Below are 27155 nucleotides of genomic sequence, written 5' to 3' on the forward strand. Positions count from 1 at the left end.
GGGGGGGAAGGGTGGGAGGGCTTTTTCTTATGCGTCTGCAAGATAAACAAAGACCTGCTCATCCTTTAAAAGTAAAGAGTGGGTGAACAAAAGAAATGGTGCACTAAGATGTAAAAATTCCAAATTCAACTTGTTCTTGTCACAAGATGACAAGTTTGACATAAACAGGCAACAGCTCTGCCTGAACTTCACAGCCTACGCACAACTGATATGGTCATATCACTTGAAAGCCAGAACTAACATCATTCCCTTCTACCTAGAAAATAAATGGCCCTTGAGATTTTTGTACCTTTAGTATTAGCATTTATGGAAAAAGACAAACACCAGTAAGTAAATGTACTACTGAGAATTCACAGCCCTTTGGAAGTGCCCCTTAGGAATGGTGGAAGCACTAGTAAATTAAGTCAGCAGAAGCTTAAGTCAGTGGAAACACTATGGATTTCAATGAGCTTTCTGTTGAGATTTAGTCTTTTTTCCCAAATACGTTCTTTTATGTCTGACCTCAACATTGAAAATAACCAGATATACATGCACCCGGTATTCAGAAATACTACTTGCATCAGAGTAAGTCAACACAGGTTAAGTTAACCACAAGCATATCTCACTGCCCTACTGGTAGCCTAGAATACAGCAAGCTGATAGTGCTAACCTCTCTCTGTCATGTTTGTATACACACAGCAACGGACTATATACCCTACGTAATATACAGAAATGTAAGAATAAGAAACAGTGTGTTTAAGTTGCAAATCCAGTAGATAGCGCACACATACAACCTTTCAAAACACCGGTTCTGAATTATTCATGGAAGTCCCAGGACAGTAAGCCGTGCTGGCTGGAGGCACCTCCCCTCCCACTCCATTCCCTCGCTAACTGCCTCCCACCCCACCCTCCAGCTTTATTTTTTGACATAAAAGATTTGTAGAATGGAGGAGATTAAAGTCTTTATTGATATGCACGTTTAATTTGTACTAAGTATTTGGGGAATATGTCCGTGTTCCTCTAACAGTCTCAGATAAGATAGGATTTGCAGAAAACGTCCTTAGGACAGGAAATGCATACATTAAATAGAAGACTAAATTAACAAGAAATAAGTATGCATAGGTGATTTAGGGGAATTTAAGTCTGATTATGTTTCTAGTAAATTATCAGAATACACACCTAGAATAATAAAATGCAGTGACTGTCTGAAGCAACCTTGTGTGCTAGTGAAGCAAGCACCTCCCCAATCCAACCAACCAAGAGACCAGATGATAGACCCATTACATTTTCTTTATGCTTTGGCTAAACAAACAAACAAGCAAATCAGTCCAAAGCACTAAATTCATTTCCTTTTCAAAAAAAGGATGGACAAACACTTGGGTAGGAATGCTGCTAGCTTGCCATCTTCAGCATCCCCTACTGAGAGATTTTTAAAAGACAGTAAATATAATGAGGCGCTTCAGCACAGAAGGGCCCGTCACTGACGGGATAGAAGTGACAGGAACCCAAATCTCATTAGGAGCAGAAAAACAAATTCTATAATATAGATATGCCTGTAACATAAGACACTTTCTGATCCATCAATAATTGAAATCAAGCTTAAGAGCTTATACGTGAGTGCTATACAACTTAATTGACTAACCTAAGGTTACAAAAAGCAGTAGAAATATGAAACGTGCAAAGGAAGTATGAGCAAAGAAATTTTTTTTTCCTCACCATAAAATAACAAAAAAATTATACTGAGGGCACCAAAAGGGTTAAATCAAGCTTTGGTGTTTAAATGCTTTTAATTCCTTTGCAAAGCTGAACAGCCTTTACAATACCGAAATAGAACATCTCGCATTAAAAATCCCCCAGAGAATCCTAAGTAAAAGTGTCAAGGAAAAGTGAAAACAATTTGAAAAAACCCTCAATCATTCATTTAATCATCATACAATTTTTATACTATTCACCTATCATTGTGCTTGTGCTGAATATGTATCATTTATCAAATAGGAGGCAGAGCCTGTAAAGGTTTCTGGCTGCCTTTGGATTTAGTCAAAATGAATGCAAACAATCACGTGGGATTCAGCCAAGCAGTGACGTTAAATTCTGCTCTGTCAGAAGACAGCATCTGTCAAAGCCCACATTTAAACTGCTGCCTGCCTGTGCAGCAGCCGAAGGACTACGGAATGGATTTAATAGACCAGACTCCTCGGTTAAAACAGCTCGAAACCATTTCTACTACTGCCTAGCAACAATGCAGGAGGGAAGAGGCAAATCCTATTACTAAAGGCAACTGAACCACTACATGCTAGCACTCACTGCTAACATTACCGTTAGAAATATGGATACTGGCAAGGGGAGAACACAGCACTGCATTGTCCGACAAGGGAAACACCAGATGTAAAAGCTCCAATCTATCAGCTGGGAACGCCACACAGCCCCGATCGTCTGAGCAGGAACAAGAACTACTGTCCTTTTGTTTGAAGGATGAACAAAAAGCCCCAAGACAAGGACAACACTTATGAGCAAGGAAGGTAACACAGCAACGAGCCGACAGATGGACAGATTGGATATTGTGAAAAGCAATCGCAGGAAGCAGACTGTTGGGGGATGTGCGCATGTTCGATAGCATCTTTTTTGCTGAAGTGATGGCGTGCCAAAACTATTTTCTGTGGGTATAATCCTCGCACCATAAATGGCCTGACCAGGGAAGGTATGTCAAATCCTTGTGTGTGATATTCATTCAATTGTCTGTTACCTTTCAGCCATTACAGATAATGATCATTCCTAATTTGCAGAGCCCAGAGATAAGGTGTCTCTGAGCAGTGGAAAAAAATTCCAGCAGGTTTTCCTTTCACCGTGCAGAACAATGTCACTACCTTAAACATTTAATGCACTGCTTACAGCCTGCACAAGGCTGCTGTGGGTACAGGAGGGATTAAAGGGATAACGTGGCTACCGTAATGATTGCATTTAAGTGAGAAATTAAAAACTTAAACCCCTCCAATTTAGAAAAAACAGAAATCCTCTCAAACTAGGTCAGAATTAATCCTTATCGAAGTAATCTTAAAGCACTGGTAAAATGGCCATGATATGACACACACTGAGAGCAGTGAACCACCAAAACAGATCGTGCAATCAAATTACATTATTTAAGGAGTACCTTCAGACCTTTCTCACATTTGTTCCCCCCCCCCCCCAACACAGAAAAATGCCATCAGGCTAATATTGATGGAGCTTAAATTGGGAGCGTGCAAAAGACTGGACATGATCTAAGCCAGCAGCAGCGCAATCAGGCACCACATTTTACAAGTAACATCAGGCTCCGCTGACATCCCAAAAGGAAACCCTCAAACACTATGCACTCAAAATGGTGAGCACGTAAATTACCTCATGCCGTCATTACGATCTCTGTTTAATATGAAAACACTGACTGTTTAACTTGGGTTGTAAAATGGCCCTCACTCTAATTGTCATTCATTTCTACATATTGTTTAAATTTAAATACTTCACCAATAGTGGCGAACAAGCAGGAAGACAGCTCACTATTTACAGTGCAAATTTAAGACCTAAATGTATAGTAATTTAATACACTACAGGATGAAAATGCATCTCTGCAGAAGCTATCAATAAGCTGTAATAAATCATTAATCTGTCAACATAGATGTGTTTACTTCGTGCAAGGCAGTCATCCGGCTCGCACTTTTAAAGCCTTTGCAGGAGTTTTAAAACAAAAAAGATCCTGCCCTCCAGCAGTACTCCTGGAGCAGCACGCCTACCAGCAGTGCCACTTTCCTATCTGACATTTTAAAACCCAAACATCAGAGCTTATCTTGATTATTACCTGATTTGTGCACAAGATGAGTGCAGTTTGAGTGAACCGGGGCACGACTCTGTGAGGCCTAACACACAGCTGCTGCTGCTCCTCAGAACACCGGCTCAGGCTCCTTTTGAACTCTTCCCTCTAATTAAAGGGTTTGCCCACAAATCAAAATATGAAAATCCAGAATGCGTAAACAGGGAGTCGAATGCCTCATCCTGCAAAGTTGTAATTATAGAGCAGAACCTAAAGTACAACACTAGTAGAGCACAGACCAGAAATAAAAACTCAAGAGGCATTCACAGTGAATATATTTGGCATTCAGTAATACATCAGAGACTGCACAGGCAAGTGCCAAAAATCAAGAACTATTCTAAGTCATATCTTCAAAACGCACAGTTGTATGCAACAACAACGTGCTTTCAGAGCAAGGGGATTGTATGGAGACCTTAGGCTATATTTAGTAGTTTGCTTTCTGTTTTGCTGCGATTGCTGTGTTTCAAATGCTTACTATCCACTGTATATTTTGAGATATTTTACACTTGAATTACAAAGAAATTGATATACAAAGTTTCTTGGTTTTTTTTTCTAGTTACAAGTTTTATCAAGCTAAGAACTGGATGTGGGTCCTTCCTTTATCCATATAGGGCCTATCTGAAGGACAAACAGGGATCTAAGATTTTCTAGGAAACTCCCACCTTGAAAAAAACAAGGAAACATGCAAGTGAGAGAGGACTCTCATTAAAAATAAGGCTTTATGATAAGAGATGAGACTAAGATTATATGAAAATTAATATGCAGTATGAGAACATGCAGTCTAAAAAAAGTCACAAAATGTTTCAGCCATTACAACCCTATTCTGGGCAATTTCTCCGTGCAACATGGAAAGGCAGCACCTGCAACCAGTTTTCAGTTTACACCAATGTTGCTATAACAAGATTCTCCCTTTTCCAGTGTGAAATTAAGGGCACAAGAAAACACTAGCTCAACTAAAAATTAAAAATGGATGAGTAGTACAGTGCGGATTTGCTGAAGTATTTGCATCTAATGACTGAAGTTTTAAAGTGGAATAATTCAGCGTGGCAAAGTTAATGTGAATTACAGCTGCTGCTCTGCATTCATCCCCTCATGAAATTCTTGTTTTCACTTCTTCCTGAACTGCATGCACATGAAACGGAACGGCAATTAATCAAATATTCCCACTGCTGCCTCCCAAACCGGTATTGAACAATTAGTTTCCCTGAGATCTAGGATATCCTTTCAAGTGACATTTATGTTTGCTCATGCAGCGATATTCATCCCAAATAGCTGAGTGCTCATTTAAAACACTGCACACTGCAGAGAAACTAAGAATTATGTTTGGAGAGCAGGCTTTTATTTCCTAAGCATGTAAAAGAAGGTGCAAGCGGTCGGATAAACACACATCTTCCCCACTGGGGGCTTATTTCCTTTTTACTTAAGGTGTAATTTCTGAGCCAAGAAACATAATAAGAATAGTGTGGAATTGGAGATTAATTCTCAAGCAGCATACTTTAGATACCGGCCTAACCTGATCTGAAGATCAGAAAATAATTTTTAAGAAAGATAGCTCAGAAAAAAAATGAAATCAGAAATACCTTCAGAACAAATTCACGGACACTGTGTAACAGCGCAACAAGGAAGAATTCAATGTATCACTAGGCAAATATTTTGCCATTTCAGAAAGAAGTAAGGAGCAGCATTGCCTTTTTAGATCACGTTTATGGTTATAAACCCGCTAAAATCCCCACTTACTTGCTCCTCCTGGTGGAGGTTAATAAGATAGACAAACTACAGTTTCAACTCAGTAACGGCAGCAGCGCTTCTCCCTTGGTTCTAAATATGGAGTGATGTCTTCTGCATATAGGTTATTCTGTTTATATATAAACTGACACAGCAACAAAGATCAAGTTTAGTTACACATCTCTCCTTATCCTCTCTGAAATCCCATTTTTCCCTTGCATTAACTACGCAAACTGAATGTTAGTCACACACAGCAAAATATTATTCAACAGCCATCTCTTCATAAATTACTGTGTAAAATCGTGTAATTTCCCCATATAACATATTAGTTTTTAAACGCAGAAATTAATCCAAATATTGGTTTTAAAAGATAGCAGAGTAATTAAGAAATTACACATTTATATTAAAAATAGCATTTTCTGTGGAGCTCTTGTTCAATTGTCATCCTTTTTTTCCCCCCATACAAAACCCTAGGGCCCAGAAATAAATTAGAGCAAATTGAAAATCACGAACGAATTGCTACTGTGCAGTGAAAGGTTCATTTACAAGACGATGTGATCAGCTTTTAATATGCAGCATCATGAAGCTGCCATATTGACTCTGCTCTTGAATATGAAAAAAATTTAGGAGAAAATGAACCGCAGACTACTTTGGCACTCTTTCCTACAGTTACAGCTGCTATTACTGCTACTTCACATTTCTGCATGATAATAGAAGTATAGTAGATACATTTAAATTCTCAAGAGGAAACAACCACCAAAAATCACACTCATCGGACAGCTTGCCAGAAACTAAGTTACTGCTGTGCAGCTTTACTTCACGTTGATGTCACTATTTACCTAAGATGTCTATCCACTAAAACTCAACAACTTAATAGTAAATCAACTGCATGCAAGCCTGGTACAAAAGCCGAATATTCAATACCCTCTCACTGCAGAGCAGAGGGTTAAAGGTGCCTGAAAGGTGAGCAAAAATGTTATCAAGTGTTACCATCTAAGGATTGTGCAGAGAGGTTACTGGACCCTGAAAATTAATTTTGACAGGTGCGCCTTCTCATTGACTTTCTCAATAGAGTCAGGGCCGGTGGAGACACGCCAGGCAGCGTACTGTGACTAACAGAACTCTGCCATCATCAACCTTGCACCGTCTGTCCCACCACCAACACACGACCATTTTACTAAAGGAGTTTTAAACCGAGCCATACTAGCCTCTGCACATCAAATCAATTTTAATTAATGCCAATAAACTTTCCAGCTGGTATCAAACTCTTTCCATTCCATCCTCCTCAAGCCTCACACAATGATTTCACAGTGAGTATATACGATGCTATTTAAGACTAGCTTATGCTTTTCTGGCTAGCATAGAGAGGTTTTTCTTTTTTTTTTTTTTTCCCCGTTTATCTTTGGTACTCAGGATGCTTTCCCAAACTTCTGTCATAAAAGTACACATTTTTAAAATCTAACAAAGCAAGTAATTTCAATTGTAAAACCAGGTTGGCTTTTAGAAAAAAAATCAGACCTTATTTATACTACTACGGGTTGTTTTCTCAAAAACACAAAGCTCAATTTTATCTGTTTTATCTGTTTTCTCATTGTAGCCTCCTATTATGATCAGGTAAAATAAAAAATGTGTTTGGTTTTCTTTCTAAACCTTTTCAGAGAGCCATTTGCAGAGAATTAGTCAACATGAACAAAAGAAAATGAATACCAAAGAATAGCAGTGGATTTGGAAAGGGAGCAAACAGCGTTTTGCTTGGCCATCGTCTCACGTCCCATCATTGGATTCTTACAACATGCTTCAGTGGAGAAGACGACACTGCTGCCTTGCAAAGATGACCTGGAATACCAAAAGGTCTCTATTTCGCACCCATCTTATTGGTCTGCTCTCTCTTGTATTTCTTTTTGCTGTGTTTCTGTTTTTTAACCATCACGACTGGCTGCCAGGCAGGGCAGGCTTTAGAGAAAATCCCATGACTTACACAATACGAGGATTTAGATCTACAAAAAGCGAGATGAACCACAGCTCTTTACGGAACATGTGGAAAGACGCCGTACCTCAGACCCTCAGGCCTCAAATAATCACCAACCCCAACAACACTGACCTGTCACCACAAGGAGTAACTGGCTTGGAAAACACCCTCAGTGCTAATGGAAGTATTTACAGTGAGAAAGGTACTGGGCATCCAACCTCATATCATTTCAAATACATCCTCAATGAGCCCGAAAAATGCCAGGAGAAGGTTCCTTTCCTGATTTTGCTCATAGCTGCAGAGCCAGGTCAAGTGGAAGCCAGACAGGCCATTCGACAAACCTGGGGCAATGAAAGCCTAACGCCTGGCATCCAAATTGTTCGCATCTTCTTGCTGGGGCTAAGCACCAAGACAAACGGGTACCTGCAGCGTACCATACAGGAGGAAAGCAGACAGTACCATGACATCGTCCAACAGGAATACTTGGACACCTACTATAATTTAACCATTAAAACCCTGATGGGAATGAACTGGGTTGCATCTTATTGTCCAAGTGTTCCCTATGTTATGAAAACTGACAGTGATATGTTTGTCAATACTGAGTATTTAATACACAAGCTTCTGAAGCCAGAACTTCCTCCGAGGCACAAATATTTTACAGGATATTTAATGAGAGGTTACGCACCTAACAGGAACAAGGATAGCAAGTGGTATATGCCACCTGATTTGTATCCAAGTGAACGTTACCCTGTATTCTGCTCTGGAACTGGTTATGTTTTTTCTGGAGATTTAGCAGAAAAGATCTTTAAAGTCTCCTTAGGCATCAGACGTTTACATTTAGAGGATGTATACGTGGGTATCTGCCTTGCCAAGCTGCGAATTGACCCCATGCCTCCACCCAATGAATTTGTCTTCAATCACTGGCGAGTTTCTTACTCCAGCTGTAAATATAGCCACCTAATTACCTCCCATCAGTTCCAACCTAGTGAACTGATCAAATACTGGAACCACTTACAACAGAATAAGCACAATGCCTGTGCCAATGCAGCAAAAGAAAAAGCAAACAGGTATCGTCACCGTAAACTGCACTAGCAGGACAACATTCCCTCTGTCAAATGTATTCCATGTGCAATTTGTAAATATTGCTGAACGCATGTACAGTGAAAATGGATGAGCTTAATGGGACAGCCTTTAGTTGATCCCCATCACATAGTGAAGTCTGAAAATTATTTTTTTAATTTTAAAAAAGTATAGTTCTTGATAACACTAATATTATAAAACCATAACCAGAAGGTTTTCCCAGCAAATTTGAGGAAAAAATGGAGATATAACATTATTTGTGTTAATGTGCAATAATAAGCATGCACACTCCCGTGGTACAATTGCTGACTTATGTGCCAATAAAATCTAATCGAGCATATTTTCCACACAATTTTTGTTTTTAAGACAATGCATTCATAGCTCTAGCTCTTTTAAATGTAACCATTTCTTGACTAGAATTGCTATAAGTAAAATGAAAAATGAGAAGCAAAGGAAATGCACAAAGGGGAGATGAATCTTACCTTCAAATACCACATGAAAATTACCACGCACTTCTTAAACATGCAATACACTTAGCAGTATCACATTTAAAATTAAGACATCACCAAATGAACTCTAAAACAATGCAGAAGTACTCTCTTAAAGTAAGCCCAGTTGTAGCAAGGTTGCTTTTTTTGGCTAGGAAAGAAAAATAAATGAAAACAAAGTTCAGAAAGCTACTACATTGCACATCTCCTTCTGAAACTCACAGCAGGTGTTCCCAATTCAGCCCTAGTTTCTCCTCCGAGACATGACAGAGTTACTCTCTACAAGTCATAGGGTAAGCTCCTGAATCCCGGTGTCAAGTAACATCAGCACCTACACGCAAGTTCATTGAATCTGCTATTAATTTCCTCGCGTAACCTCAAGATAGCTCAAAGGCTAATAAGAAATGCAAAAAGAAGCCTTTCACCATAGTCTCAAAAACATCCCATTTTGTAGAAAGAGGGAGGAAGCCAACTGAACGTTGGCTTACTTGACTACTTACTTCCTATCAGAAAAATCAGAGCAGTCAAGTGAAAATGGATCTGCCAGAGGAAATTAAGCCAAACTTCACCTTACAGACAGAGAGGACTAAGTCATAAGATTGACGTTTCCAGATAGCAATATAGGCAAGAACAAAATGGAAGAAATTTTAAAAATTTAAACTACAGCATCTGCCACTGAAAACAAGATGGGAGAAGTAGGTTAAATCTATTTACAGGTTTCCAAATTTTTTAGCAAACAATTTTTTAATATTATTTTCCAGTGAAGCAGCGTTGTATTGGAATCTGGTTATTGCTACTTGTCACAGTAAGCAATACTCATCTCTGATTTAGCAGCAAATGATGGAACTGTGATTACTTTTGTTTGACCGGTACTTTTTAATTGGATAAAATACAACTATTTGATGTACTTTTATTATTTAATAAAACTGATTATATTTATGGTCCTTCAGACTTCACTTTTTAATGGTAAAGCTACTCAGGAGGAAATTAATTGCTAGCATTATCTGACTTGTCCTAATTTCCCCTAATTCTTAGTTTTCATACCATGTACAATACGGAGATTCCCTTTGTAACGAAACGGCAATTCCGTTTCCCTTTGTAACGAAAAGATGAATCACAGTCTTGAGCACTCAGCAACCCTAGGAGTGTCTATTTCCTGGATCTTACACATCTAAGCAGACGGTGTCACACTGAACCAGCTCTCCTAAGACATGCCAGGTAGTCATATCAAAGATGGCTATTGGAATTAGCTCTTCACCATTTTTTCCATGGTCCTCCAATAAACCATCATCTGATGTATTTGAGGTACGATAGTTATATATTCATGCATTTCCAGGACACCTCAAATAATAGCAATGGACACTTCTGGGGACAGCAAGTATGCTTAACAGTAAATCTCTGCAGAAAAGTATTCTCAAACTACCCAGACTGAAAGTGCACTGACTTAGTTTCAGTGAATGTTACAGGCATTCACGTAACACAGCTGCAAAAGAACAAGTCTTTGGGAGTCTTCTTTTAGCACTCACTTGCAGTTCCCCTCGCACTCTGACTGCTTTCTTGAGCTAACGCAAGCCACACCTAATATCCCAGCTGAAAGCTGCCTGGCTTATGTTAACTATGCCCATGTTCACTATTATTATGCTATACAAGTAGCAAACAATCAAGTGATTTTTAGACAACTGGAGAAAGCCAGCTACCATCCAGGAGCTTTTGGTTCTAGAAGACATACAGTCACGTAAGCACCACCTCCTTGAGTCATGCCGGCCAAGGACACAGTACTCCCTCCTGGAGGGGGCTTCAACACCATCCCTGCCTTCAGCACTTTCAAGCTAAAATGTAATATAATATACTCTACTTGGACTTTCCCAACTCTGGCTTGTTCAAAATGCTGTTACTGGCTTCTGGGTACAGTCCAAGAGGTTAATAACTAAACCTTAAATAGTTTGGCACTTTAATTATGAAGTTTGGCAGCCAAACAACCTCTGGGATACTCCACTTTGGAGCTCATGCACGATACCAATCTGCCCGAGTTCGGCAGAATTATGTTACAGTACCTATGAGTTCAGCACGCTGAACTTCCTTCTAGTTAAAATACTACCAAGAAGATGCAAGAAAAGAAAAAAAGCCATTTGTAACACTCTTCTAAGGGCCTGACGTATTTTTTAGAAATTTGAAGTAGTATTTGGGTATAATTTGAAAATAATCTATAAACATACTCAAGCCATTATCTAAACAGTCAACAGCCACTTAAATCTTTTGTGTCCAAGCATGTTTTCTCACACAGTTTGTTGTGAAGCTTTCAGAAACAGGAGGGAGAGCCTGTATGGTAAAATATGCAATTACAGAATGAAAGATCTATCTTCCATTCTTTATGTGTTGTTACCATTCTCAGCTTGCATTGAAGCCATTCGCCCAATGGAGAAGAGCACAAAAGCAGTTCATGTTAAAAACAGTGCAATCATTATTTATGTCATTAAAACCTTTGACAAGTTTTCTCACTTCCTATCCAACGTTAAGCAGGACTAAAAATGCATTGTTAGTAGCAATAGGATAAAAGTTTCTATTTAAGTTTAACATATCTGCAATGCAGTAAAAAAAACCTGAATAACGCTAGCCTGCTTACCAAGATTTGTGTAATATTCTCTTTAAATGTCTTGCTCTCTGTATGTTTGTTTCGGTTTGAGAAGAAATACGGGAAGATCTAACGTGACTCTAAATTTATTAAAGGAAATATACATTGTCATCAGCACAATCATTATGGCAAAGAAATACTTTAATCAAAGGAAGCATGATAACAAACTGAATTTAGTAGTTTTTCTTCATTTAACTTTCAGCTAAGGATTTAAACATTTACATTAGACAACCAAAATAAAGTTCCACAAATATCATCCACCAACAACGGAACTGTTCACCTCCAATTATATTGAGGGGTGAATTATTACTGAATTATTTGCAGATCATCCCACATTACATTTGAGTATGGAAAGTGAACAAGTACAGCTGCTGGAGTAAGCAAGCCGATCCTATCCCCAACCATTGATCAATTTCTCACAGATGAAGTTCACAATCTATTCTACTAGGAAAAAATAATGCAGGTAAAGGTACTTTACTTGGTACTACTTCCAAGCCTCAGTGGTTGCTTTGAGTAATTGAAATGAGATCAGTATCCATTAACATCTTCACATAAATGTTATGAATTATTCCTCTACTCCAAAATTTAAAATTATATATGGCAGTGATCTAGAAAAATAAGACAGTATGGTTGTCAGGTCAAGCTGATTAAAACAGCAATTTAAAAACTGTTTCTCTGCAATGCAGACAATGTGTTTCAGGCCATCTTTATGAAGTATTTTCTTAACACATAATCATGTGCTATGTCTCAAAATCAATGCGAGATCAGGCATGGTATGTGCATGGGTAAAGAACCTGGAAGCCATTGCTTTGGACATCCCCCAACAGCATCCCCACTGATTTTCCCAATACACTAACACAGCTCCCCATCACGCTTAGATCTAAAATATCTACATTGTCCCACAGTGCAAAAAACAAAACACCACCAACAGAACACCATAATCTTATCTCTAGAATGAATGCCCATTGCAGTTTGTGAAAACTTCCCAAGAGGAGACAAAAGAGAAATGATGCTAATATAGAAGTTACTGCTTTTCACATTCAAGCTATTAGCAAGAACAGGCTTGTAACTACTATGCTAAAGCGTCAACAGCTGTTTATATCTTTTTCATTTTGAGAATGCATTTCTCAATCCTTACTTCATGCTGTCAGATAACACAAGTAACCATTGGGCAATTTATTTATGCTAACTGCAGCTATGGAATTTTAAAAGCATTATCTTCACTTTTCATTTCTGATTTTGTACTTTGAAAGCAACATGGGATTTAGGTAGCAGAAAGTCTTATCCTTCCTGACCCCAATAATTTCAGATTGGGGATCATCCCTATTGTACATGGCATTTGCTGTATTACTACAGACAGAATCTCTAGCCCATCCATTCCAGCCTCCAATGTCCAGCTCTGCTTTGCAGGCCACTCAGTAAGGGGAGCATGGGGAAAGGAGGGAGGCGGGGAGCTGCACCGCCAGCCAGGCAGTGCTGTACTGTGCAAATGTAGGTCAGGAAGCAGAGAACAACCTCTTTGCTTCGCAACCAAGACAAGAACAAATTTTAAAGGCTCTCCATGACAGGAGGTTGGGGGAGAGCTGTGGAGAGCAACCTTGCAGCAGGTCAGTTAAAAAAGCTCTTGGATGTGAAAAAACAGAAGAGTGAAATGAAAACCACAGCAGCTGATCAACACCGCACAGGTTAAAAAATACACATGCCCAATGTGTATGCCCCACAATAAAATTGGGCAGGCTTAGTCATGAAGAACAGCACTGTAAGAGAGGCCAAATTAGAAAGCAGCATCTAAGCTTCTAATGATTAATGTTTGCATTTCTCCCCTTCTGGACAAAATAAAAATCTAAGGTAAATTCATTCCTGTGACTAAACTTCAGGCTTGTGTTTGCAGTACAAGCTTTTTATTACACCCTGCACTGAAGCAATTAGAAGAAATGACGTGCTGGCATGAGGAGCTAGTCAGGAATTGCAGAGGGGCTACTTTACATACAGGAGTGCCAACAGAATCAAGTCATAAGCACAGAGAACTGGATCGGTTTTACCTAGGACGTGCATTTCATTTCCAGAGAAAGTGTTTGCTACGAAAGAAAGCCAGGCCCCGTACCACATAAGTACCTTCTCCTCACAGTGAAATGACTGCAAAAGAATTCAGCTGAACATGGGATAGAGATGAGAAGTACCACGTTGCCGTTCTCATATTACCATGGCAACAGTTAAAAGAGCTCTCTTAAGCAGTTAAATCTGACAGCTTTCATGATAACACTAACTGGATGATAGTAATGATGCGTTTCGCTCCACAAGCCAACCAGTGCACAAGTCAAACCGCAGGGTACGAGCCATGCCCCTTGCTGCTCTTCCAGCACTGCCTGTGGTCAAAGCACTCTGACTGAGATAGTAACCTCCAGTTACTTCTCTCAAAACAGGTCCCTCCAGCACAGGGAATGCTCGAGGCTTAGAGCGTTATGTAGTCTCAAAGGTTTCCATTTGAATGCTTAAGTCGTGCACAGACACTGTACGGAGTGGAGAAGTCAAGACTGCTTAAATGCTTGATGGGAATGTTCTCAAAGGGCTCCATTCACCTGGGAATGCTTGAGAAAAGAATACGCTTTCTACAAAGCGAACAAAATTGCTGCTGCTGTCTTTTCAACACCATTGGCTCGAGCAAGGAGGAGGAGGTGGCGGTGGCTGGTGACTTCCTATAATCCTTACACCAGTGTGTCACTAACACAGACTTGTTCAAATAAAAAAACACTCCGCCTCACTGAAGGCCAAAGTATACTGATGAATATGAAAATATTTCTCTGAAGCTAAGTCCATCAGGACAATTTCATCCATCTCCTTGTAGCCTATTTAAGCTTTGTCTAATATTAACTGACACGTCGGCTGTTTAACATCAATGTTCTGTGAACCACTCACTGTGATCTCCCAGATACTTAGCTTGGGCATGATGGAAGAGCTTCTACATATTTATCTTATTACAAAGAAGTGTGTGAAACATAACTCACCCTAATGTTCTGAGAATAACAAGTTTGATTTTGTCTTGCAATTGACTCAATAGAAAGAAGATGAGAAAACTGAGAACAGTGTGAAATCCTTAAAAGTTCAAAATTTCCCAAGATGACAAATGGATCAGAGGAAATAGCTGTTTGCCAGAACGTAAGAGCTTAATCTTTCCAAAAGAAAAGTCTTCAAAAAGTTGAGCATTCCCAGTTCTTCCTGTAAACATATTAACAAAGTTTTGAATTATATATATATTTTTAAGAAGTCCGTGCCATCACAAAAATGCTGAATTCCTCCACTCTTGAGAAATCAACAACAACCTTCTTGTGGAAAGGCCAAATGTTCCCACATCACAATAAACCCAAGGTTTAAAACAAGAAAAACTGACTGCCGCAAGAAAAGCTTTTTTATTAAAATACCAAACAAGTCACCAAGGAAAACAAAAACCTAACTCACTGCCGTTATTAAAAATTTAACATATCCAGCATTTAAATGAGATCAGGTCTAATAAAACATTAAGAGTAAGAGAGAGTGTCTAAGTTTCTTTCATTCACTGTCACTGACATCATCTCCAAAACCAAGTATGAATTTGGCACATAAGAAAAAGCTACATCATAGTTAAAGCCTGTTGTGCCATAATATATATAGGTTGATGCAAGATAATAAAACAGAATGAATCACTGGAAAATGCCATCCGTGACTCAGTCTAAAATTTTCTTTATGTAAAAAAAATTTAGTACTGACACTTTCTGCAAATTCCAGTCTTTTTTTATAGGCATTCCTCCAAAGTCCACCTAGGCACTGATTTTTGTACACAAAAATTCAATTATCCAGCCCTGTGAATCAAGAGAATAACAGACTTTCCATTGTATAATCTATGAATAATTTAAATCTTTTTATTTTATTGATTCTTCTTTTAACTGAAATAACAGAAAGAATAACATTTATGTCACAACAATTTAAAGAAACAAGATTGTAATTTAGGTATGCTCTTCACATTACTTAAGATTCTAAAATAAGACTAAATATCATATACGCACCTGAGGGGACTGCACATCTGTTCCTCGAAAAGCAAACTGCAAAGTTTATGGTGTTAGCACAATGAAGCCCATCGAAAGGGGAATAAAATAAATCAATTACACGGTTCCTAAGTATAAACGTACCTTCAGCTGAGAAGGAATTTACAGTAATGCCCCTACTGATGTCACGAGAAAGTTGTCTTTCAAATAGGAACTGATTTTTAATAGCACATGCAGTATATTAATCCTATAGTTTCACTAAATTTAATACGGTTAATTTGCAAAACAGCTAAACCATATTACTTTAAAAAGTTTGTCTGTCTCTTGAATTCTCGACATGGTGAAAATAGATATAAGTTAAAAGAATGATAGTTAACCACAATTGTTTTATTTTCCTAGCAAGTCCGCTTGCAACATCTGGCAAATATACTGTTTTCCTTCTCTTTTTTTTGTGCGGAGGGGGGGTGGAACTGATGCCAAAAACAACTTAAGACATCCAATTTCATTAACGTTAAAAAACAAATGACAGCCTTCTGCCAATAATTCCGGTAACTCTAGTCTTCAGTAAAATATAATGCTGCCATATTCATTAAAAAAGATGAAGACCGGAGTCCCTCAAGCATTTTTCCCCTTACACCATTTTCTAATAGTAAAAGTTAAACTCAAATGATTTATTGTCCAAGTTTCATACAAGCAGAGAAGAATAGAAAAACTCGAAGTACACAATCAGATTTCTTCCCTACCCCTCCTCCTATTCATCAAGACTTCACACCTGTGAGCGCACACTTTCTGTAAGTACCATGTCCTGCACACGTTCTGTAGATCAAGTTGCTTGAGAAGCATTAGTTTTGTTGCGTCCAAGACTCCTTATGACAACCAGACTAATATTAATTGTTTACCTCTTCTGCTGCCGTAAGAGAAATATCTACAAAGCTCGTATTTACAGTTTTTCCTGGAAAAAATATTTGACCTGGAATAAAGCCATCTCCCCCCGTTCTTTATCACAATGTTGTCTTGGACTTGTAAATACACCACTGGGAAGCTGTTACTTACAGAAAGCTACACTGAAATGAATTACAACTGCTTAGAAATTCCTTATTTGTCAAGAATTGCAAGAGATTTGTGCCTGAAGTGTTAATACAATGCACTGGCTTACTTATAAAACAGCTGAGCAAGCTTTTCTCTTTTAAATTTTTCATATTTTGAGAAGCCAAGTCAATTTTTCCCCAATTTTTCAGTATAAGCTCAAGTTTTTCAGCATGAAAGCTCCTAAAAACGCTGGTTCTTCAAAATCTCACCACCTGAAGCGGTATTCCAGGAAGCAGTACGCATGGTCATAAACTAGCGAAGTACTTCTGCATCTATGCTCCAGCTTCAAATTAAGATAAATTGCAGAGTTGGGCAGTTCCTGTGTGCTGAGAGGACTGATTCAAGCATGGCAAGAGGGTGAAGAGCTGGCCTTCACCCTGCTTATCCAGTCCAGATATATAATGCAAGGTGGCAGATAGTTCCCATTTTTTTTTCTGTGACACTTAAAGACTTGCAAGCAAAAAATAGCTTTCAGTATTTTCTGAACACATTTCACACTGGCTTTGTCAGTTACTTAAAATGAAAAATTACCACAATGAGTTGAGTTGCCACAGAAAAAATAAAAATCTGTTTCCTACCAAGGCCAACTAAATAATTTGGCATTTCATTTGTATCAGCAACAGGCAGACAAGAAGAGCTTGTTCCGAGCTTTTGGGAAGTGAACAAAAACAGAATTCTTCTTCTAATGGACAATAAAGCTTTCTTTTCTTACTGCCCTACTTTCTTTCTTCGCCAGAAAGGAAGATGCCTTTTCACAGCTCAACATTCTCACAATATAACAAAAAGATGCAGTAACCCTGTGCAAGTAACAGTGTTCTTTAAGATGCACTATGAAAAATGGAGCGCTCTTCCAAACAAATCCCATAACAATCTCTCTCTCCATCCAAACACCCCAAGAATACACTAACGACAGCACATTTTCTCACAGTGAAAAACATCTAACTGCTCTAGTCTTTAACATATGGACATTAATTCCCTAAATGGAGCTTTTTTAAGCCTGCATTCTGAAAAGATGACACAAATCTGTCTGCTCCTGATAAATACCAAACTCGAGTTTCTCAGTTTTCTGTACAACATTTTCAAAGCACCTAATAAGCTATATTAGATGTCACAGAATTGGTCATGTATTGTAGACCAACTCTGATTCTGGCGTCAGATGAAATTAGGCAGCCAATTGACTGGTTTCAATGGTTTGCCACGTAGCAGCATAGAGTTTAACAAGACCAGCAAGAACATAGTAACTAAATTAAGACCATTAAAAAAAAAAAGCAGAAATACTTTTGGAGCTACTCTGTTACTCTTAACATTTGGATATTCTGACATTTCAGTAGGTATTACACAGTAAATCTCTCTTCCCATTAAACAGAACAAGAAAAGACGAGAAACAAAGGCAAGCCAGGCTTCAGCAGAAACAGCTAAACAGTACAAGTGCAGGCAAAACACAATAAGAAGTTCAATCCTAAACTATGCACATAGCCAAATGAGAAGAGAAATTTTAAATGGCAGGCTTATATCGATCAATTTAAATAGTAGGAATACTACTACTTAGTAGTAGGTTTTTCACTGTGTAATGAAAACACAAGTTAAATGTGGAAGGAGAACCATAATCTAAAAATAGATATCCGTTACAATTTAATTTCCTATTGCCTTCTCACCTTAAAGACCTCATGTACTCTATGTTCAAGTGAAAGCAAAACAAACTACCTTTGGGCTCCTTCACCAAAAGAAAATCAAATGAAAAAGATCACAAACTTCTTTTTTGAAAAGTAATGAACAATATTCACATTATGAAAATTCTAGAAGTTCCCAAATTTACTGCTCATTTCACATGCTCTCAAAAAAATCTTCAATTGAACATGCTGGAAAAGGCACAACCTTCAAAAGGTAGTTAATAACATCACTGTAGTTCAACATAATTTAACCATTACTATGTGGATCGAACAGGACTGCTAGTAGAATTTTATTTGCCCATCTAATTCAGATTATATCCATAATCCTATGCAGCACAGTAGCAAATACACAGCACTGAAAAGCAACAACCCAAGAAACAAGAGAACAGAACAAGAGAAGCAGGAAATACACATGACATCCTTGCAAAACTGCTCAAGATACAATGGGTTCATTCATGATTTACATGTTTATAAAAGATTCAAGTAAAGGTGAGAAGTCAAAGCATATTAATATAAATGCATTAAACTCCCCCACAAATTTTCCAGTGCATAAGTAAGGTGGCCTTTGCTCACTGTAAACCGAGGAAATTAAACCACAGCTAACTAAAGTAAATTTATTCCTAAAGACACCACCAGGCAATGGCAATTTTATGCATTATAGCTTATGAATGTTGATGTTGTACACTTTGGTAATTTGCTTTAATTTGCTTAAGTGCCTTGATCCAGATATAGCCTTCAGGAACACTTGCATATCACCATAATAGATTGCATCATTCTTTGTATTGATGAGAAAAGGTTCTTTCTGAATGGCAGAACTATGAAGCATTTGCGCTAATAAGAAAAAGATGATTGTTGAAGGCAAGCTCCTACTGATTCATAGGCACTACACGTACACATTCAGGTGGCAACAGTTCTGTCCTGGAAAGACCTGAGGTGCTTAACTAGAAATGGAAAATAACTCAAGATTTTAACCCTTTAAAACAAATCCTGCACTGGGGAGAGCAGAGGTACAAAAGAAGGCTGGAGGAACTTGAAGAAGATCCCTGAGGGGCACTGACTGATTGAGACTCAAAGGTCACTGGGAATAAAGAAGTCTGAGTTTCAGACACAGAGGAGACATTCCCTCACCAACGAAGCTGCACACAGCTATTTTTCTTTGATTAACATTTAGGCCAACATTAGCAAATTTCTGGAAGTGCCTTTGCAATGCATGTCACAAAATCTCTAAACGAGATGGGAATCCAGGAAAACTGCAGAAAAGGGCAGAGAGCTCAAGAACTTGACCTGTTAAGTATCCAGATCAGCAGCAGGTTGGAAGCTACAACAGCTGACCAAAGGCTACAGCAGTTAGGATTCATCTGTATAAAAGAGAACGCCTGGGAAAGCTGCTGGAAAGCACAGCAGATCCACTGTCAGCCTCTCTTACAGCAGCATGGTAGTAAGAAATAAGCACAACTTTGGACAAGGTTTTTCCAATAGTGAGGTACTAATCAAAAGAACTGAAATCTGAACCCAGATTTCGATACGCATGTACCTTCCTGTGTAGAGAAATCTTAAATTTTGTTATTTTAGAGTGAAAAAACCAAAGAATTAAGCAGCAAAACACAACTTAAATATAAATTTAAGTATGACACTAAGTATGAAAATAACAGACCGCCGTTAGAGTGAATGGGCTGTTAATAAATAAGGACAATACACCTTTTTCCTCCTATTAAGATTATGTCACAAAGCACAAGAACTTAAATGACTGAGAGCCCTCCCTCCCTCCCGATAAACCTTGCTGTAAAAGCAATTTAACTGCAAGCAAAATATTTCTCTCACCACCTTCACACTTTCCACACAATCTTATTCTACTTTTTACCCTTGAGAACATCTGCCCACACCATCAGCTTTTAATCTTATGGACAGAATTAATTAAGCATTCTTCTGGGTACTGTGGTAGAAGAGAAAAATGGTGAATTCTACTTGAGCCAAAATTCATCTTTTGTTTTAAACCAAACAACAAAAGAACCAGAACATATTTCTCATAACTGTGAACAGTGTTATTATGCCACACATACCAAGTATCAACATATCCCTACGCGATTTAATATAGTTTAAATATGACTTCACTAAAGCAGCACTTCACGGAATTCCTCTCCTGTAAGTTTGCCAAATATTAAATGTCAGGCTTATCAATCATTTCCATTCCACTTCCAATAGCATCGGAAAGTTCCATGATTTCCTTAAAGGTACGATTTTTATTCATAACTGAGAACTGCCACAACTATTAGTATATTAGCAACCACTGTTAAAATTTAATTCATTCTTGAACTTCACCTGGAGGATTTAAGCTGTTTATTACTTTTAGTATTATCTTTATAACTTCACATAAAAGAGTGATGATACTTGAAAATATTTTCTGTATACTGTAGATTTCCACCTACAATATATTTCCTGCATACGGATTATTGTTAATGTACTCACTGTTTAAAATATGCATGTGCCATTAGATGCTTCTAACAGGACTAGAATCCACACTATTTGATAACGTAATTGAACTACAGGCACCTTTCCAGAGAAGAAAATAAAACCATAAAGAATCTTGCTGAGAACTGCCAGAGGAGTGAATATAGGAAATACACTGAATACAACATTTTTGTTACATTACAGTAATATGTATATGAAAGCTACCCTTATTAAACATTTACTGCATCCAAATCAAGGTGAGCAAAATGCCTGATGAGATGATTCTTTCATTAGTGCAAATGGCAGGTGTAACAATAGATAATTTACAAATGATATCAGGGATCAACAAGGAACCTGGATCTACACCACCAAATTTTAGGAAATTGGCAAAATTTGAGCCAAATGTAAGACTACCCTTTGAAGAGAAATACAAAAACATCCCAGGTGCTCCAGCATCCCTTTAGATTTTATTTTCTAAGATAGAATAGAACTCACCTGCTGTCCAGGTCCAGGTATTTTTGGAAGCTTTTTCATTTTTCAAGACTTAATTATACACATGAAACCTACTACAAAATTAGTGGTGAGTTATGGCATATGATTGTAGACTGCTATATTATTAGCTACAACATTTGTCTGAAATAAAACCCTCTCTCCATCCAGAAGCCTTTTGTTTTACTTAGTAACCACAATGGAAAAAAAGAAAAGATGAATCAGGCAGGTTGTTTTTTCCTAATGGCAACTGTATTCCATTTAGATTTCAGTAATATCAGTCTGCTTGCCTGAGTTGCATCAGCCGCTCCCAAAGCAACTAAGAAGCAACACAGATTAATACCACTACAAGATGTACCTGAACTTTCCCTGTTCCAAAGTGAAGCAAGAGGTTCTCATTCTCATCAGGAAACCCATTTGTTAGCAGCCTGCTTCACCAAAATTCCTTCCCTCCTTCCGCATCATTTTATGAACCTACTTTCCAGTTCCAGTCTAACTTGAAGAAATTTTTTTTTTTAATCTTTGTCAAGTTTTATGAAAATCATGAGCTAAAGAAACAAGAGGCTCAGGTTAATGGCCCTGAGGAAGGAAGGGCAGGCTGCACTCTTCCTCTGTCTCCCAAAGACAGCAGCACCAAGCCACCACAAAGCACACACCTGCACTGATCAGCTGCACATCCCTCCAGGTTAAAGCATTGCATGAGGAGATACCACCTGACCTGAGTAGAAAGACATGGATGATTACATAGAAAAACCATTATTTTTATTGCCTATGAAGAAACCCATAATTTCAAAATAAGTATCTATTTGAAATTAAAAGTACTACGAATTCACAGCAACTACAGTTAACAAGAAGCAATCTTACATCACTATTACAGGGCTTAGTCACACAAAGTTTTGCTTCACACTTCCTTTTTAAACTCATGTGTAAAAGCACGTCTGTTGCTTATGCATGTAACCCACTCATACACCTTCACGTAGGGAAAAAGTGCCTGCTTTCAATCTTAAAGAGAATGAGGAGCAAGATATTTTAATTCCAGTAACACATCTTACATCTTCTAAAGCAGCCAACCAACTGAATAGTTCCTAAAACAGTCTGCCAAATGCAATGCTAACATAAGACAAAATAAAACCACATTTTGTTAATGTTCATGCTATGTGGAGTCTAATCAAAAGTTTTATACACTAGCTTATCAGGAGGCATATTAGTGGAAAAAAAAACAACAAAGAACAACTATTCTGTTATTTATCGATTTCAATACACCAACTGCTTTAGATAACTTAGTTTTGGACAAACGCTATTTGAAATAGCAAGTACTGAAGATGAGCAAAAAAAAATCTTTGAGAATATCTTTCACACGTTAGAAGAAAACCAATGTCTCCTCACTAAGAAGTTCACACTCACACTGTGCGTGCATCTGTGCAAAAATATTAGAAACCAGATTGTCTTTGCCTGATAAGTACCTTCAGTGCTAAATCTCAAGTTGCATACACACAGTGTTCATATAATAACCACTAAACTAAAAAAAAAAGTAAAGCATGTGTAAAATAGGAAGTGGTGAATGACAAGTGAAAACAGAAATGCACATTGACACAAGCACAGGCCTCCCTGCCCTCCAGATGCACAGTGTCTTCAGGAGGGTTTTAAAGGAATCAAGACCACCCTTCCAGCAACAGTGATGCAAGTAGTTTCTGCTGCAACAGCATATTGCTCAGTAAAAACATAAACATAGCTCCAGATGGCAGCTCTGCAGATTGCAATCACAGGTATATTTCAGAATGTATGATCACTATTGTCTAACCTAACAAGAACACCTATGCTGAAACAAAGAGTATCCAGGACCACCGATAGCAAATGAGTATGCCAGAACTCTGCCTACAGATTCTTGTCTCATCAGAAGTACACAGAACACATCCAAGTGTCCCAAAAGAGGTGATGTAGATTCAACTGCAATAGCACATGGCTATACAAAAGGCAGAGCCAGATGAACACACTGACTTATGTGGAACAATAAAATTGCCTAGAAGTAGAAACCAAAATACGTACTGCCTTAATCGATTCCATTCTCAAATGGTGCAAGATGACGTTGCCTTTAAGGATTAAAAGTATAACCTACTTTGCTATTCTGACAGGATCTTTCCATTGGTGATGTTGCACTGTGTTAAATAGTGCTGACTGACATAATTTATAGTTCATTCCTGAGAAGACTGAGAACTAGGGTTCTTACATGAGCATTTCATTAACACTTGCCTCTCAAGACCCATCTCAGTTGTGAGCTCTGCAGGTCTCATGTGCTTACAGCAGAGAAAGTACTATGGCTGCCTTACACACTCACATGCCAGAACCAAGGACACCTTATAACATACTCCTTGTAATACGCACCTGTAATAGCAAGGCAACAATTATACCTGTGAGGTTACACCTGCAAAGAAAGTCTCCTGCACCTGGACATCCTTTGGCTGGAATCAGAACACTAACAGCCACAAACTGAGGAAAGTTTTTAGAGGGAGAACAAAACAAACACACAAGTACAAGAAGAAAGAAAAGAGGTGGACATTTATAATAGTAACTCCAGAACAACATCCACAAATTAGAACTATACTCAAAGACATTCAGTTAGGGCTTTGACAGTAAGGAGAAAACACAGACTTGATGAAAATAAAAGCTCAAGGGAAAATCTGCTCTGGCTTAACTAAGTAGCAGCAGTAAGTTCCTTGAGTAAGATGTACACAAATGTGGGCTTATAGACATGTTCCTTACTGCTTAAATAAGTCAAGCTATTCTAACTTTCATGCTCAGGGAAAAAAAAAGGTATGACAATAATGCTAAGTTACGCATAAATAAGTACTCCAAGCAGAGAATTTGTTTCCACAAAGATTGAGTTCTCTTACTCCACTAAGAGGAAATAATTAAATACTACAGTCTCATATGGTCTAATTTCAGTAGCACATCAACAGAGAAGGAAATCTTGATTCAGCCATCTCAAATTAGTTACATCAACTACTCAGCCAATCAATAAATATTCGAGCACAAGTTTGATTTAGTCACTAAATCGTAAATTGAGAAGCATGTTAAACTTCAAAACTGTGTTACAGCTCATATTCAAAGGCAATGGGATAGTAACCTATATAATTACTGTAGCAAATGTGGATCAAATTGAAGGGAGAAATGACAATGTAGAGTGTATTACTGCCTTCTGGTCCCCCATCTTTCACATGCTCATTTCCACTTTACCACATTCCCACCGCCCCTAGACCCTGCCTCCACAGACCCAACAGGTTCTCTGTCACGATCTTTCAGTTTCCATGATGAAGAAATGGAAATGTCACTAAGACTATGATAAATTTAACTGTAAGCCTTCTAACGTGCTATCTGAAGGCTCGGCACACTCGTACTTTTGCCTCGCTGGGTTCTTTGATACGATCAGGCACTATTTAGAAGGAACAGGGGCAACAATTGTTATAAATGTTATGAAATTAAAAATTTCCACCGAAACAACTTCTGCTTTCAAAGGCTATGACCTCATTCTTTTAAATAATTACTGATTTCAGATATGTCTCAGCAGAACGTTAAAACCTTCTTAGGGATGTCCATTATCTCAATTGTTAAGGATAGGAGGTTAAAACATGCTTTTATCAAGACGCTCCTTAGGAAAGGTTCATAAGACCTATAGGTATTCGAATAATGGGAATATATTTGAATGCTACATAATATCTCAATTGTTTTATCATATTAGAAGAAATTTGCTGACCAACTGTCAATTGAAGATGCAGCTATTACATACGTAGTAGATGTTTGGAGTTACTTTGTAGAAGGAAATACATTAACAATACTGTATAATGAGTAAGCTGTGTGAAGTGCATGATGTTTGGTCAGAACAAGTAAGAAAAGGATAAATGTCTGTAGCTTGAGGTCAGTTACTATCACTGCACAATGCTCTACAAAACTTTTACTAATAGCTCAGTCCAATCTCAAGCCCTGAAAAATACAAATGAAACTAAGCACCTTTACGGGATTCAAGCATAAGTTAGACTGCAGTAACAAACACAAATGAAACTTGCTGACAATTTTATTTGAGGTCATGTTTCCCAATAAGGCTGACTGCCGGAGCATTTGGAAAGGACTCAAGTCCTAGCTCAAAGCCTACAGGGCAGAACAGTCTCTTGAAGGGGCACTCACAGAGCTAATAAAGCAGCCAGCAACATTCAGCCTTCGGTCAAGATAGGTCTAGCAAGTCATCTTAAAATTCATACCAAGAGTTTTTAAGGCTCTCAAGCTTTTTTAAGTAATGCTCCGTGGGCATCTGAAGTTCCAGTTCAATGTATAGTCAGAGATTCTTTGGATTCTCATACTCAGCACTCCTCCACTTAAATTCCTCAAGGATCTGAGGTGCATAACACAAGCACACTCTGCATGCTGACACAACCAGGTTTTACACAAAACAGTGACTTCAGACAGATTCATTCAGTAACAAATCTATGTGGCTTAAACTCTCACTCTCTTTTATTCAGTGGCATACGGGCCAACAGAGAAATGCTCAGCTTCCAGATGTGCAACTCGTTACACAACAGCCACATTTTTTCTCAAATTTGTAGTTCTCAGACTCTAAACTTATTATGAGGAACAAAACAGGCTGTTCTATTGTATAATGCAGTACAATAGCAAGATATCTTGGCACAGATATACATGATTTACCATCACAGAGAAAATGAGCGCGGCATTGTTCAACCTAACATTTTCTTGAAAGCAACATTTGTGTGTCATTTTCCCTAGTTTTTATCAACTTGACTGTTTACAATAAAACTTTTTAAGGAAATCTTTATTTAACATTTGAAAAATGACTGGGGCAATGAAACACCAACCACTGAAATGACTGTATGGGCCTTTTAATGAAAAAATTGCAAATCTAATGAAAACAGAAGTCTCTACCTTGAGCATCGTTTGTGGAATGCTCTCCCAATAGGCAATTATTTCATCATCTTCTTCACCCTCTTTTGCTAGTTAGCAGCTAAGCAGCCTCACAGTGGCCTCCCAAGCTACCGTTAAGCACAGAGTATGCACAGAAAGCGGTTGGGCCCACAGAGCAGGGGCCGTGAGCAGAGTGACCTTACACTGGCATGGGGAATAATGGCCGCCTTGTGCACTGCATTGCTTCAGAGGCTGCTGCAAACATTTCAAAGAGTCCGTTGTTTTGCTGACTCCTCCTTCAATACCAATCCTTTCAAGTATTTTAATGAGATTATGATATAAAAAACCAGCGATGCGGGTATAAGTAGTTCTCTCACTCCAATCTGATGTCTAAGATGTGTTTAACTTTTATTTACTTTTGGAAGCTAAGTGCTTCAATGTTGGCATACTGCAAGACAACGTTCAATTCCATTACACGCTTTTGGAAAGTCATTAATGTAAACTTAAAAAAATCTCATGGATCTCCCTATTTACATAGAATCCTGATTGATAAAATGTGCATATACCACACTGCTCGCACCTGCATGTTTCCTCTCCACTGGTCCAGCCTTTACAGTGCCAGAAACTCAGTCTTTCCCTTCATTCTACAGCACAATAATTCTTTAAAAATACATACATACCAGAGGTTAAAAAACCTCTCACATAAAATAAGAAAATCACTGAGACTAATATACTCAGATTTTGGGGGCAGCATCAGTAACATACTTTCACAAATCAATACTCAAATATGAGACTGATCCAAAACTGCTGAAAAATGC

General features: G+C 38.2%; 2 protein-coding genes across 2 annotated transcripts in view; one reads left to right on the top strand and one right to left on the bottom strand.

The window, feature by feature from the left end:
* The window catches only part of CDC73 (cell division cycle 73), a 102000-nt gene that overhangs the window by 39137 nt on the left and 35708 nt on the right, over positions 1 to 27155 (bottom strand). The window lies entirely within an intron of this gene.
* On the top strand, positions 62 to 15239 carry B3GALT2 (beta-1,3-galactosyltransferase 2). The gene is made up of 2 exons (XM_021405243.1): positions 62 to 2677; positions 7204 to 15239. The coding sequence occupies exon 2, from the start codon at positions 7338 to 7340 to the stop codon at positions 8604 to 8606; it is 1269 nt and encodes a 422-aa protein (XP_021260918.1). The 5' UTR covers positions 62 to 2677; positions 7204 to 7337; the 3' UTR covers positions 8607 to 15239.

This window comes from Numida meleagris, chromosome 7, assembly GCF_002078875.1.
Source record: "Numida meleagris isolate 19003 breed g44 Domestic line chromosome 7, NumMel1.0, whole genome shotgun sequence".
In the NCBI taxonomy this organism is placed as follows: Eukaryota; Metazoa; Chordata; class Aves; order Galliformes; family Numididae; genus Numida; species Numida meleagris.

What these genes read in the sequence shown, in the direction of transcription:
- B3GALT2 (XM_021405243.1), top strand. Translation starts at nt 7,338, where the DNA reads ATGCTTCAGTGGAGAAGACGACACTGCTGCCTTGCAAAGATGACCTGG.